Source organism: Penicillium expansum (genome assembly GCF_000769745.1).
Source record: "Penicillium expansum strain MD-8 chromosome Unknown contig258, whole genome shotgun sequence".
In the NCBI taxonomy this organism is placed as follows: Eukaryota; Fungi; Ascomycota; class Eurotiomycetes; order Eurotiales; family Aspergillaceae; genus Penicillium; species Penicillium expansum.
Window position 1 is genome coordinate 185,738 of NW_015971248.1, and position 15,344 is coordinate 201,081.

Here is a 15,344-nt window from a genome sequence, read left to right on the forward strand (position 1 = left end):
GTGATGTTCGCAATTACAAGCCTCATGGTACGGGAACATCTAGATCAAAGATACACCAAGGCGTACGAAGAAGATTATTAAGAGAAAACTAGTATCGTTGCTAGAAGATGACAATAAAGTCGGAATCGAGTTGTAGAAACAGTTTAGCACGTAGAGTTTCCATTCTATATATTCCAGTACGTCTAACGCCAAAATTAAAAAGAACCCTCCCGCAAAAAGTCAAAACGCTATCACTGCAATGTCTCTGCCAATTTAGCGCCCAACTCGTTCACACCGGGCCTTCTCATCATCGTGAAATGATCACCAGGAATCACTGCGCATCTCACAACCACTCCTGGCACTAAACTGTCCCAGCCATTGGGCCCTGCATTTCCCCGTGGGTCCAGGATCCAATCTTCGGCTTGGTTACCGCGAATGCGGGTTAACTCTTGAAATTGAGACTTCTTTTCTTCACCCACTGTCTCCCATACTCCGTTTTGCGCCCACAGAGCTGTAACAGACTTGGGTCCTTGGCTCGAGGAGGGGATTGCCTTGGGTTCGTAGGCTTTCAATGCCTTGATTGAGCCGATGAAATGTTCACGAACTCTCTGAGGAATGGAGCTCTGCTTCGATGGGGTCAAGCCGTTACGGTTGTCGTTCTTCAGACCGTCGAAGGCCCCGATCGTTTCGAGGAGATCGACTGTCTCGATCGGGAGGGGTGGGTACACGCTCGGACACGGGGCGTCGATGAGGACCAGCGACTCGATTGTTTCATCGTGCTTTTGAATCAACTGCGACGCGGCTTCGAATGCAAAGGATCCGCCGATCGACCACCCCGCCAGACGATAGGGCCCGTGTGGCTGGATACGTTGGATCTCGCGGATGTACATAGCAGCTACTTCTGGGATCGAGCAGCTAAATGAAGACGGCGATTTGAGGAATGGGCTGTTCAATCCATAAACTGGACCGGGGGCGTTGAGCGAGGGTAGTCCAACATAGCTGCCGGCACTGCCTGAGCCATCAGGTAGGATGAACAATGATGCGCCGTGGGAGGATGAAGGAGATCCTTGAAGCAGAACTGCTTCGGCCTTGTACTTGGATGGTGATGAGCTAGGTCCATCTTGAATCTTCTCGAGCGCCTTTGCAAGTTGTGGGGGTGACACCGCGGGTGCAGCGCGACGGCCGTCAAGAGCAACTTCGATCTCTGCCAGGGTAGGGTGGTCGATAAGGAAGCTGGATGGTAGCACCCTACCGGTTTGCGCCTTGATGGTGCTGATAATCGAAATTGAGAGCAGGCTGTCTACGCCAAGTTCCGCCAGAGGGATGTGTTCATCAATCTCGGCCACGTCGATCTCCAGTTCATTTGCGATGATCTTCCTAATGTGATCGGTAGAGCTCACACCCCCGCTAGCAGGAGATGCGGCTTCGGTAATTGGAGAGTCTGGTCGAGTGTCTTCTTCACTACTGGAGCGGTCGCCACCGCTGTCACTGCTGTCACTCGAAGGCACGGGCGCGGTCTCGGTTGAGGCAGAGAGATGCCCACAAAGCTCTCGAACTGATGGGTAGTTCATGAAGAGCGAACTTGGGATCTCTTGGTTGAGCTCGCTACTCAGTCGCGCAATAATGCTGATAGTGAGAAGACTGTCCACACCCAAGTCTGCAAACATAACATCATCTGTAAGCTCAGACACATCGACACCAACCTCGGAGGCGATAATCTGGAGCACATTGCTATTATCTGGTGTGCTGGTGACTGTCTTCGTCTTGATGACGGGTTTTGATCGTTGCTGAACAGTGTAAACAGGCTTCCTCTCGACTACGGCGGGGGTAGTAGCCGGATTGCGAGGCATCAAGTGGTCGAGGATAGTGCGCTTGATACGTTGGAACTTGAGCTCCTGGCAGACAGCGACCACTTCACCATCCTCCAAAAAGAACACATCACCGGATAGAACACCCTTTGTTTTGGTCTGCTGCATGCGGACATAACTCTGGTAGTCCTTCTTCTCGGAAAGCTCTCCAACAATCTTCATGCTCTTCCACCCATGGGAGATATACACACTATCGGCGGGCGTAGTGTCGGCACCGTTCAGCACGAAGCCAGACAGATGCGCCAGACTGTCGATCCAATACGGGCTGTACGTGAAGGTTCCATCTTCTGGCGTGGTGCGGAAGCGGACCTTCGCAGTGGCCTCCAAGAGATCGCTGTCCATGTACACCTCCTGCAAGCCCTGGTACTTGTCATCGTAGTCGACCAAAGCAGCAAACAGCTTGTACACCATCGGTCGTAGGACTTTGTGGACATCTCCGCTGCTTGAATCCTTAATCAGCTGGTTCATCCGGGATTTAACAAGGTAGCTTGTTCGCGCCCATTCGGACTTCCACACGTCACCCTCACCGCGATCGACACGGCAATGGGCGTGGTCCTGGTGAGAGCCACCGTCCTCGGAGGAGAACTTCACGTCGATAGATTGACTGGAAGGCACCAATGTGGCAGTGACTCGAATGATCTGCTTCGTTGCGCCCGGCTGAATCAAAAGGGGCTTGTGCACTTCCATGTCTCGGACGTCCAGGGGAGCAACCGGCGTGGACGGATCCAAGACGCTTTGAATGTAGCGGGCCGCCGTAAATGCCATGTCGGCGTAGACTGAGCTAGGACACAGGCCAGCTCCATTAACGAGGTGGCCTCGCAGTGCCTTGTTCAACTTAGGCTCAGCTGCATCAGACGCAAATGTGACCGAAATTCCAGTGTCGTCATCGCGGACAAGACTCTCAATCCGATGAAGACCACTAGTGGAGAATGTAGGCAGCAGACTCTTGGTCGGTGCCGGAGTAGTCCCGGATGAGGCGCCCTTTCGAATGGCCCAGTCACCCTCGTACTGCAACCAGTAGTTCTTGAGATCAAACGCGTAGTTGGGCAGCTCAAGGAGGTTCAGATTCAGCTCGTATGGACGATGAACTTCCCTCCAGTCGATATCGACGCCTGCGTCGTACGCCAAGGCAATTGATTCCGATATGGTCTTCCAATCATCCTCGTCTCGCTTCAAGGACGGCAGGAGAACCTGGTCCTTGCCTGCGATGTTGCGAATCATGCCCAGGCAAAGCGGACTCGGCCCGATTTCTATCCAGACTGGCGAGGCTCTGTTGCCTGCATGTAGGGACTCAAGAGCCTGCACAGCCTTGGTGAATTGGACTCTTTGTCGGGTCTGGCGCTTCAGGTACTGGGAGTCAATAATTCCGCCTGTTGTAACAACTGTTCCCAACTGGGTAGATGCAAATGGAATAGAAGGAGTCGAAAAGTGGATTTTTTCGGCAACGCTCACGAGGTCATCGAGGAGGGGTTCCATCTGAGCCGAGTGGAATGCGTATTGAACCTCGAGCTGAGTAGACTTCTTCTTCTCCGCCTGCAGAGCCTCGTGCAGAGAGGCGATTTGATCAATTGGGCCACTGACCACTGTGGAAGTTAGTCCGTTGACGCACGCAATTTCACACTCGGAGAGGGTGCTATTATAGCTCAGAGTATCTTCGAGGTTTCTTTCGGTATCCTGAACTGCTAGCATGGAGTGTGAACCGGCTCGGCATTTTTCTAGCATCAGGGATGCTCTGGTTCCGACGAGATAGAGACAGTCGCTGACGGAGAAAACTCCTGCAACACACAAGGCGGCATATTCTCCCAGGCTATGACCGATCACAGCGGTGGGCACAGCACCCATCGATCGCCACAACTCCGCGAGGGCAAGCTCGACAGCTACAATAGACAACTGAGCCTGAACGGGGCTTGCAGACTTGGCGCTCATTGTAGGATCGATTATTATCGGCAAGAATGACGGGAAACCATGGGCTGTTGAAATCCTATCACAGTCTAGAATTGTCTCACGGAAGCTAGGCTGGGTCGTGTACAAATCCTTTGCCATGCCAGCACGTAGTGAGCCTTGCCCAGTAAAGGTGAAGACTAATGGCCGGCTGTTATTAGGCTTGGCCCACTGAGAGCCATCTGCAGACTGCTTTTCCAGCTTCGCAACAAGATCGTCGACAGATGAAGCGACGATCGCACGGCGAATATTGTAGTGCATTCTGCGGGCGGTCGTTGTGTAGGAAATGTCTTGTAAGCGGACTCCGGGATTTTGCTTCAAATAAGCAAGCAATTGTCGCACGTTGTTGGTAGCCGATGTTGGGGTCTTTGCAGAAACCGCGACCATATGGTGGCTTCTGGGATCAGAATCGGTGGTCGCGGGCCGGGCGGGAGGATCCTCAATAAGCATGCTCGTGTTTCCACCAGCCGCATCAAAGTTGTTGATCAAGATCCGCCGCTTACCATCGCCATCTGCTCTGGGCAAGAAGGGGGTTTTCTCAAATGAGATGTGGGTGTTGAGTTCGGCGAGCGGGGGCAACTTCTGATTAATGCGACCTTTAATGCCAATGTGCGGAGGAATCATGTTCTTCCTCAGCATCATAATGGCCTTGATCAGCGAGGTGACGCCACTGCCAGCTTCTCCATGACCTAAATTCGGCTTGACGGTTCCAATATATAGAGGATTAGAAGCAGTCCGGCCGCGAGCCAGGACGTTTGTCACAGATCTTGACTCTGTCGCGTCGCCTGCCTGGGTGCCAGTCCCATGCAACTCAGCATAGTCGACATTGTGAGGCTGAACACCAGCCTTGTTCAAGACTGTCGTAAACAAGCGCTCTTGGGTCTCTGCGTGGGGGTGAGTGATGGAGACAGCCTCGGCGGAATGATTAGTGGTCGTTCCTCGGATAACAGCTAAGATGTTATCGCGCTCGGCTACCGCATCCGATAAGCGCTTCATCACAACAACACCCACAGCATCTGCTCTAACATAGCCGTCGGCATCATGATCGAACGTCTTGCAGCCACCGGTCTTGGACAAGAAGCTTCCCCTGCTCAGACCGGCAAACAAATCTGATGCAGTGAGGAAATTGGCGCCTCCACCCACCGCCGTGTCGCACTCGCCAGCAAGCAATGCCGAGCAAGCCAGCTGGATCGATGCAGCACTTGACGAGCAGGCTGTGTCCAACGAGTAACTGGGTCCCTCCCAGCCGAAGTGGTAATTGAGTCTACCAGGCCCGAAAGCACGGATACCGCCCGTGATGAAGTATGTATCGACATTCTGGCTAGCATTCACCTCACGCCAGTCATCACTTGTCTGGCCCATCCAGGAGCCAATTCGACGAGTGTTGGTTGATGGGCTTCCATTGGGCGTGTAGCCAGCCATCTCCAATGCCTCGTATGTTGTCAGCAGCAGCATTCGCTGTTGAGGATCTGTCTGGGCCGCTTCACGAGGGGACATATTGAACAGACGCGTATCAAAATAGCCTGGTCGGTCTATAAACACTCCATACGGAGTCAAGGTGGTATTTTTGGCTTTCCCGGTGGGGTCACAATGCGTATCAACGTCGAACCTGTCTGGGCGAATCTTTTCATGGAGATCTCGTCCTTGCTCCAAAACCTTCCAAAACTCCTCGAGGGTTTCACTACCTGGAAGACGTACTGACATGCCGACGATCGCAATGGCGTTTTCTGTATCTGGCTCCTTCATGGAATTTTCGAAAGCTGCTTTGCTCTTGTCATCCACTTCAATACCAGCCGTTGAGTTTAAAGAGTTCATAATTGTCTTCTTAGAGCTAGTTGCGCCGAAGGAGAGGAGTGAGATTGACGAGCTTGCCAAGCTAGCCACCCCCTTTACGGCTTCCTCGAGGATTATGGGCTGTTGCAAAATGTCATCGACGACCTGGATCAGGAGTGCGGAGAGGTTGTCAGCAGCATAAGGCAGACCGGAGCTCGGTGAGATCAATGGCATGTTGGGCTTGAATGTCTCAAAAGGCGCATTGGAGCAGGCCTGTGAGATTTTCTTCCAAGGTACTGGATCGAGATGCTCTGCGTGGAAGGCCGCAGCGATTGGCAACGGAATCGTCTTTCGTCCGTGAAAAACGGGTTCTTTCTGTAGCAGCTCTGCTGTGTATGATGGTGGACCACTAATGGTCACTGAGGATGTGCTCTGTGCGCTGATATACGCTCTCCGGCCGCTTTTTGAGGGCATCTGAGCATTAAATGATGCCAAAGCCTCACGGATTTCTTCCACCGCGACATTGCTTACAAGGGTAGCCCAGCTACCCCTGGTCCTTGTGTCTTTGGAAGAATTAATATATTCTGATCGTCGAGATGCTTCCAGTCCAAGCTGGAAGGCCAAGGCTACAGCGTGATGTGCGATGCGGTGCAGCTCAGTAATATTTCGAGAGCAGGAAAAGACGGAGGCTGCGATTGAGCCGGTGCATAGTCCCAGAACAGCATCGCGGCCAGGTTTGGATGAAGATCCGAATTCCAAGGCTCTTGGGAATTTTTCGAGATAGCTATCAGGGCACCATTGTTAGCAAGGCAAAGACGTCCATGCACTGCACAGAAAGCGCAGAGTATCAGACCATCGGATTACTTACAGTATAACATGGCCAAGTTGAGATATGCAGCAAAGAGCAGCCTTCAACGCCGGGCAATGGGCATCATCGCGTTCAACCGCAGTAGCAAGGTCCGTTAGAGATTCCCAGGTAGGAAACCTCTGTCTCTCACGGAAAGATGCTTGATATATCGCCTTGCGCAGACTGTCCGTTGCAGAGCGCAGGAAACGTCGCAGTTCGTCCGAGTTAGCTGCGCGTTGACTGAGCTCCTGGATGCATGGAAGAACGTCGGCAATCTGGTCTCCGAAGAGATATAGGACGGAAGACTCGGTTGCCATCATGGTGGAAGGTTATGTTTGATAGTTCTTTGGGTCACCAATTTAACGGTGCTCATGATGGATTCTTATACTTCTCTCTGTATCTATACAATCTATGCCCTCTATCTAACAACCAAACAGACTTACACTCTCTGGCCCCCATTTTGCCAATACATCATTTGCATTAGCGCGCCGGTATCGCAATATTTGAAATTTTGATAATATCACACACTGGATATCACTGCACACCAATTCAATGATGTTGTTGGACAGAGGGTGTATACAATCTATCTTTAGCTGTACTACTCCACTTCCTACCACGAGGCTTCCATGTGAGTATCGGAGAAATACAATTCATCCTTGGCTCAGATCCTTCTCGCTTAGATTGCATGATGAATCGGTCTTAAATTACCAAAAGGGGGTCCCGAAGGAGGGACATCGCGATCTATCTGCTCAGCCTCTACTCCAGGCCGCGGGATTGCCGAGAGATAACGGCGAAAAACGGTGAAACGAGCATGTGGAGGAATCTAGACCAGGATTATCACGCATGATTGTGGCTTTTTCACGAGACTAGCCCTGCAGTAGCGCGTCTGCAGCAGGCACCGTCAGACTGAGTAAGATCTCATGTCTCACATTATCTCCGTTGAGCCGCGGACCCTAGCCCCAGTTCTTCAACCCGAGCTCCACTCAACTACAATCTAATTCATCATCCTTCTTTAGGCCCCCATCCGAATAGAGGCAGAGGTCCGAGCTCACCTGTCACTATGGGTGCGAGTCTTAAATATCACGGGCTTCAGCCTACGCCCACTGACGGCCGATTGGCTTCTCAGTTTCTATCTAGCAAATCATAACCAATCACAGATTCCGCAATGTCCCTCGCCTTCACGCTTAGCTCGCTCTATAGCGAGCGCAATTTTTACAATGCCATTGTACTTCTCTTCGGCGTCCTTGTGGTATGGCTCTACCGTACTTGGACGGAGCAATCGCATATTCCTGGGCCATTCTTATCTTCTATTTCGAACATCCCACGTTTACTTTGGGCGCGATCGGGCAGAGCACACGAGACTCACATCCAACTTCACAAGAAGTATGGGTCACTCGTCAGGCTCGGCCCAAATTCAGTGAGTGTGGGAGATCCTCGCGAAATCTCCAAAATTTATGGTATTCGCTCAAGTTTCGGAAAGGTCGGTTTTGCTCACCCGTGGACTCTCCCTTTGTCAACCAAGAGGAAATGCGATCTGACAATAATCTAGTCTAATTACTACAAAGTTCTCCAGCCAATTTCAAAGGGCAAGATCATTCAGGGTCTCTTCAACACGCAGGATGACCAGCTGCACCGCTCTATGAAGAGACCAATTGCGGGAATCTACTCCATGAGCAACCTGGTCGGCTTCGAGCCTTACGTTGACTCCACCATCGGCTTTTTCCTGGAGCGTCTTGAGGATGCGCAAGGAAAAGCGGGTGGGCGGATCGATCTAGGTACCTGGTTGCAGTGGTTCGCGTTCGATGTGATGGGCGAAATCACGTTCAGTAAGCGGTTAGGCTTTCTGGATGAAGCCAAGGATGTCGATGGTATCATGGGTTCCATCTGGAAGATGTTTCAGTATTCCTGTTGGGTGAGTGAAATTCCATCGCCAAGACCAGCGGCGTTTCGTGGCCGTCGCTAATCATCATCCGTGACAGGTTGGCCAAATGCCATGGCTGGATAAGATCTGGGTCAAGAATCCACTTGTCAGTCGGTTGCTTCCCGCAAAGAACTCGCCAGTTGTGACGTTTGCTCTGGAACGGGCACAGGAAAGAATATCCGAGAAGTTGTTGCATACTTCCGATAGCCAGGACGCCACTTCTTCATCAGGATACAATTCGCAAGATTTCATGTCGCGGTTCCTGGCGGCCCGAGCCAAGGATCCGAGCATTCCCGAATGGTTTGTCACCGCATGGACGACATCCAATGTGCTAGCCGGCAGCGATACGACCGCGATCATGCTCCGAGCAATCATTTACTTCCTGATCACGAATCCGGCCAGCCTCCAAAAGCTCGAACACGAGCTGCGCCAAGCCCGGAGCCAGGATCAGTTATCTGACATCGTTACATGGAAGGAATCCCGCAATCTGAGATACCTGGATGCCTGCGTGAAGGAAGCCGGACGGCTTCATCCTGCCATCGGACTGACGCTGGAGCGAGTGGTACCACGTGGCGGGGCCAAGGTATGCGGGAAATTCTTCCAAGAGGGGACCAACATTGGCATGAACCCTTGGGTAATCCATCGAGACCAAGAAGTTTTTGGGCCCGATGCCGACCATTGGAACCCAGATCGCTGGTTGGACACCGATGCGGAGCGAGTGACGCTTATGGAGAATTGTCTTTTGACTGTGAGTACTTGGCGTCGGGAATATCCGCAGAGTTGAAACTAAGCAGGGGCCAATTAACAGTTCGGATCCGGGAGTCGGACATGCATCGGAAAGAATATCTCGTATTTGGAGATTTACAAGCTCATTCCGACGATGTTTGCGCGATATGAGGTAAACTTCCGTTATCGGAGATTTTCCCGTCGTACTTTGGCCTTGACGCTCAGACTAACTCAATCTTAGATTCAACTGTGGGACCCGAAAGGCGAGTGGGAAATTACGAACTCGTGGTTGGTGGTTCAGAGTGACTTCTTCATAAAGCTGAAACGGAGAGAGCCTCATCTGTGATGCTGCAGACCCTTGCTGTCAAAAAACGACATGCATACCATAGATCACATTCACGCAACTTCATATAGCTTGATAATACGAATTTTACGAATATTTGAGAGATACCCGGTTGATCGTAAGATGTGAATGCACGTGAGATTTCAATTTGCACCAATCTTGATGAGTAAGACATATACTTCGCCTTGAAGTAGCTACATTGTTGCGGTAGGGCGTTCACATACTATGTCCAATTACAACACACTAGACGAACATACTATTACATATTCAGCTAAGAAATGGGCTCGCTTCGCGTAACTCCCACCTAATAGAGCTTAGTCAATTCATGCATGAAGGCGACAGAAAAAAAGCTAGTGCCCATCCTTCATTTCTTGGCATTGTGAGGACTTCTTGGCATGATGAAGATTTATACACATCCATTACTACGATCGTTTCTAGAAATAGTTCAAATGCCAAGAAATGGTATAGCATACGGAGTACACAATTCCTTAACCACCAATACGATCTCAGAAAGCTTCAAAAGGTATGAGTGTTTATAATTAATCGGGATCTGCTCGAGAATATAGTAAGGAAGTTATGATTATATACAACTAAATACCGATGCTTTTTTTACTTGGCTAAATTAAGATCATTTCAGATGTTGTTTCTCTACATATCTTATAAAACACACTTTTATAAACAATACATTCTACACTCACCCTTTATGTCCAAGGCTTACTAAACCTGATCCATGCTTGATAACGCAATTTTAGCGCTTAGTAAGATACACTAGTACAAGCAAAACTCGGGAAGCGGCGCGAGGCGAGCCCGTAATTCTTATCTAAAGACGCCCCCAGAGCTATTCCCAAAGCGACGATGTAAGTCCGTCGGGTACGAAACGGGAATCTGGTCGGGCTCGGGAGGCGATTGAGGTTCATCCCCGATCAGCCCTGTCTACTTCCCCTTTCGGTAATTAAACTCCGGCCCGTACACTTCCCGATGGGGTAATCAGCTCTATAGATTCCAGATCTGTTAATGAAGTGTTTGTTTCTTTTGCTGATTGGGCATTTCACGTCACCCAATTCTTTGTTAGGAGAGGATATTCTTTGAATACGGTCATTTGGTCGGTTTGGTCGGTTTGGTTAGGTTGTTTGGACCTGTGGATTACAAGCTCACTCGAGCAATATATTTCGGCGCATCGTCAGTTATTATCAATTTCTTCCACTAGTCATTGGTATTATGAGAACTTGACCATCTTCATTCACATCATCATCGCTCTATGCTTCGCTGATTTCAACTTCGACCTCGCTTTAAATATATACCATTTCCCAATGGCATCCTCCCAGCCGTCTTCCATGTTCGGAAAGGACATCGAGTCCGACTCAGCGACCGACAACAGCCATGTCAAGACGGAGATTGTGGCAGAGGAACCACCAAAGCCCGCAGGACCCCCTCCGCCACCCAATGGAGGCACGAAAGCATGGCTCCAAGTCCTCGGGGCCTTTTTCCTGAACTTCAACACTTGGGGTCTCTTGAACACTTTCGGCACATTTCAGTCGGAGTACAGTACCGGCTTGCTGAAGGACTCGTCACAGTCCTCAATTGCTTGGATTGGATCGCTGCAGGCGTTTCTGATGCTGGTGATCGGAGTTCTGTGTGGACGCGCTCTTGATGCTGGGTATTTCTATGGGGATATCACCATGGGTGTCTTTTTGGAGGTTTTCGGCATGATGAGTGAGTTATCGCTACCTATTTACAACGAGATAGATGCTAACTGAACAGTGACCTCGATTTGCAAGAACTACTGGCAGCTTATCCTGGCCCAGGGCTTGTGTGTGGGCATTGGCGCCGGAATGTCATTCATCCCCAGCGTTGCCATCGTGGGCACGTATTTCTCGACGCGACGATCTACTGCGCTGGGTCTGGCCGCCACCGGCTCAAGTGTCGGGGGCATTATTTACCCTGTCGTGCTGAGACGTTTAATCGACCAGATCGGGCTACCCTGGGCAGTCCGAGTCATGGCTTTCATCATGTTGGCAACGCTTCTCATCTCAGTCGCTGTTATGAAGCCTCGCCTTCCACCTCGCAAGTCAGGCCCGCTGATCAACGTCGAGGCGCTCCGGGACCCCGTCTTCGCTATTTGGCTCTGCGCTGCATTCTTCATCTTCATCGGTCTCTATATCCCATTCTTTTACATCGAGCAGTACGCTCTCAACCTTGGCATGTCGCGCGACTTGGCTTTCTATACCCTGATCATTATGAACGCAGGCTCGGTCCCTGGCCGTGTCTTGCCGTCCATCATCGCTGACAAGATCGGTAACTTGTCGGTCATGATCCCGTCCGTTCTACTCACCGGCATCTTGATGCTTGCATGGATTAGCGTGGAATCTCAGTCCGGTCTGATCGCCATTGCGGTCTTCGTCGGCTTGACGAGTGGCTCTATCCAGGCTGTGCTTCCTGCGACAGTTGCCTTCCTTTGTCCTGATCTGTCTAAGCTGGGCACCAACATTGGCATGACGCTCTTTACGTCGGGTCTGGGATTGTTGATCGGTAGCCCCGTGGCGGGTGCGATTCTGGACCACCAGCGAACGTCCGAGGGAGATGTCTTCTGGGGAACTTTGACTTTCTCTGGGATCTTCATTCTGGCGGGAGGTGTGTGCCTGACAATTGCTCGCGTGGTTAAGGTGGGATTCGCTTTGAAGAAGGCTTGAGATTGTGTACAAGACGGGCACACGATCAACTTGTCAGCATGTCTGAGGCAAACTCAGAGCATAAGTGTGATGAAAGGGAAAATAAAATGTAAATCTGCATGCTTAATTTAATCAACTATATTCCATAGCCATCTTACCATTGACGGAATAAATGGGGTGTAGTTTGTCTTACCAAATCACATTTCTTTTTAGGTGCCTTTTTGTATGAGTGTTGCATACAAAAGGTACCTAATGCTAATTTCATACCCTATATCTATACATAAAGAATAATCGAAATCCGGTCAAGTAGTTAAATTCGTTATGTTATCAAATAGTATTTCCACCATCTTTTAACCTTGTTTAAATTAAGAAGATTTTGTTCTTTACGAAGTTGGGGCCCTACTTGTCAAAACATATCTACAACAACCTACAGCTCATTACCATTAAACACTACTATATTCATTTTTATGTAAATTCTAATTTGTACACAGACTAAATTAAATGCTTGTGAAAGCATACCTGATGGATGAGATTACTTTTGGTTTGTTCAACAGAGTAAACTAACAAGAAAATCCGCTAAGCGCGTTGTATGTACAAGTCACATATAAAGGGTGCCTAAAAAGACAAAAGTTTGATTTGCTGCGGAAGGCAAATTGATATATTTCTCTGCGTAAAAAGTGTTCGGGATCGTAGAGGCTAATTAGGGCAAGGTGAACATTGTGGAACGTCGACACGTAACATCGGTGGGGTGGCATAGCAGTCAAACAGGGGGAAAAGAGAAACAAAAAGACAAGAAAACGGGGTGATGGCGCTGAATATCTATTTTCTATTTATATATGTCCAGGCGAATAAGACTATGTGCCGACGGATTCGAATTTATACCTCTTCCCACAAGAGGTCAGGCGTGGACTGGATAGTCAAAGTGGGTTTGAAAGCCATGGAATATAAATCAGACTGCATACTCAGACCCGGACATTCTGGATCTTGGTAAAAAGCACAGTCGCTTGGAAACAAAGTCTCAATTAAGTGATCTGGAAGTTGTGCCTGGTCCATCCAGTTTTCCGAAAGGGGGGTGGGGACACTTGATGCAGCTGACGTCCTTGCGGTATTGAATGCCAGCAAGCTTAGTGTTGAGTCCTGGTTGTCCCGTTTTAGAGAACGTTCCATCTCAGCTGTGACCTCCTCAGCGGCTTTAACGCCGACCTGGAAGAACTTGGAATCCTGCTTTGAGCCGCCCAAGTCGTTGACCAGGCTTGAGCTGACAGTTGTCGCGACAGCAAGGACAAGTCTCGTCTTGGCTGCAACAGGTCCGAGATGGTATCTTTCCGCTAGCATCTGCGATAAAGAGTCTAAATATTTCAGCAAAAGCTGTTGAAAAATGACCAGCGTGGGCTGTGGGCTGTTGCAGACGGTTGTTCCTAGATTGATGCGCCGCAGGCGACCAACGACCAAACAGGCGGTCAATGCTGCTCGGGCAAGGTCGGTCCAAAGTAGATGGTAGGCCACGTTAGACAGCTCAGAGCCGCTCTGTAACACCTCCTGTGACTGATGGAGAATGGACACCGAATTGTCCCATGCTTCATAGAGATCACCCCGCTGTGAATTATGAGACGGGACTCCTAGGACGAAATTGAGTGTGATGATGATCATGAAGCTATGTACATGCATTGATAACAAGGCCTGCTGAAGCTTTTCAATTGGACTGCATGACGAAGCTCCCTCTTGCAGATTCGGAGGCAACTCACGCAGGATCTTTTGGAAAGAAGCGCGCATTCGATCCCGTACCTCGCTTGATAATCCAGGGGCTGTGGAGCAAAGTCGCTGGTGTAATGGAGCTCTAACTATAGCAAGCTTCATTGCGGCGATATTGAAAGCCTGGTCCGTTGCTTCCTGCACCTGGTTCAAGAAGGTACCTGAGTCCGTTATGGGTCCTTGGTCAAGTGTTAGAAGGTCGATAGCGCTCGGGAGAGGACAGTCCACATCTTCCAGTCGAATACCAAAGTGGGATCCACTCCGTATGCAATAGTTGAGGTTCAATCGAAAGAAACACGCCCATAATCGTTTCCGAACTTCCGCATAGTAAGGAGTAACCCCGGGAAACAAGGCCGGATCCCTATGCAAGCCCATGCTCAGAGCCATTTGCGTAGTCAGCCCCATGATACCTAGGAGGCTATAAATTTTGTCAGTGTCAGAGGCAGTGATGGTCTTCATGATGATCAACAACAATAAAGCCTGCATGACGCCGATACAAGGTTTTTGGAACCGTGTGGATGTGTGAATACGGCTCTCCGCTTCTTGTAGCAGTAGGCGCCCGCGTAGTCGCTCGGACTTGTCGGTCTGCATGGCTATCGCAATGACCAACATAATCTTGAGGATGTGCACTTCATTGGCGTCGACACATGCCATCAATATTTCGTCTAGCTCGGTGATCAGGCAGTTGTGGTCGATCACATGGTAGATTCTACCATATGTTTCACAAAATCGTCTGATCCACTTTTGGCAGGTCGATCGGTCGGGAAGGAGATAGAGTAGCTTCTTACCATCTCCATTCACCCCGGCTGGTAATGCATTTGCGATGTGAAGGAGAGACTTTACTTCCGTGAAAGTTCTCCACGTCACTTGAAAATCAACGGTCTTCTCCAGCATGGCCCCTATTATGGGCAAATCGTTGCAGGGGGCCATCCAATGAGTGCCGCCAATGAGCCTTGTTTTGAAGTTCGACCCTTTAAACGCACTATTGGCATGACTGACGGTGGTCTGGTGGGGCAACGCCGATCGTGGATCAAGGGTCTCGCCGTCAGAAGAGCGGGGTGTCAGCTGCTCCAAGGCGAGTTGATCGACCCCTGTGCTTCGAGGGGATACGATTGGTCTGGTAGAGTCGGAGACTGCTGAACTTTTTGAACAAGAGTACGTGCACTGTGTGCCCAGTCCACGATCTTGGCAGGGTTTGCATGGCGACTTGCGATCGCAGCGGACTTTGGATTTCCGGCAATGGTTGCAGGCCACGGGCTCCCGAAAACGGGGTCTTTTCCGACCGTTGTTTTTCTTGGGGTTCTCAAATGCTTCTGCATCCATATGGCTGAATGTCAACATCTTGTCAACTGTACAGGGTGGTGATCAGGATGAAGACTTTGAAAAGATCAAAACGGCTCGACAAAGAACGATTCTCAGCCTTTGAACGTCCGCTCGTACTTCAGCCACGAGCCTAGTCATGACAAACCACTCCATCCAATAACAACCAGCCTGCATGCCACATCCCTGTCCACAATATTACTCA

At 50.1% G+C, this 15,344-nt stretch overlaps 4 protein-coding genes across 4 annotated transcripts; 2 read left to right on the forward strand and 2 right to left on the reverse strand.

Annotated features, from left to right (window-relative positions):
* Positions 1–230: 230 nt before the first annotated feature.
* PEX2_074870 (type I polyketide synthase) lies at positions 231–6,728 on the reverse strand (the record flags this gene model as incomplete). The annotated part of the gene is made up of 2 exons (XM_016744757.1): positions 231–6,345; positions 6,430–6,728. 2 exons carry the CDS (start codon positions 6,726–6,728, stop codon positions 231–233), a joined length of 6,414 nt encoding a protein of 2,137 aa, XP_016600677.1.
* An 845-nt stretch (positions 6,729–7,573) lies between these two features.
* Positions 7,574–9,401, forward strand: PEX2_074880 (cytochrome P450; the record flags this gene model as incomplete). The annotated part of the gene is made up of 5 exons (XM_016744758.1): positions 7,574–7,888; positions 7,958–8,320; positions 8,388–9,077; positions 9,138–9,227; positions 9,297–9,401. The coding sequence occupies 5 exons, from the start codon at positions 7,574–7,576 to the stop codon at positions 9,399–9,401; spliced, it is 1,563 nt and encodes a 520-aa protein (XP_016600678.1).
* Positions 9,402–10,708: 1,307 nt separating this feature from the next.
* PEX2_074890 (MCT family MFS transporter) lies at positions 10,709–12,088 on the forward strand (the record flags this gene model as incomplete). The annotated part of the gene is made up of 2 exons (XM_016744759.1): positions 10,709–11,111; positions 11,160–12,088. 2 exons carry the CDS (start codon positions 10,709–10,711, stop codon positions 12,086–12,088), a joined length of 1,332 nt encoding a protein of 443 aa, XP_016600679.1.
* An 855-nt stretch (positions 12,089–12,943) lies between these two features.
* Positions 12,944–15,160, reverse strand: PEX2_074900 (Zn(II)2Cys6 transcription factor; the record flags this gene model as incomplete). The annotated part of the gene is made up of 1 exon (XM_016744760.1): positions 12,944–15,160. One exon carries the CDS (start codon positions 15,158–15,160, stop codon positions 12,944–12,946), a length of 2,217 nt encoding a protein of 738 aa, XP_016600680.1.
* Between the last annotated feature and the right edge of the window lie 184 nt (positions 15,161–15,344).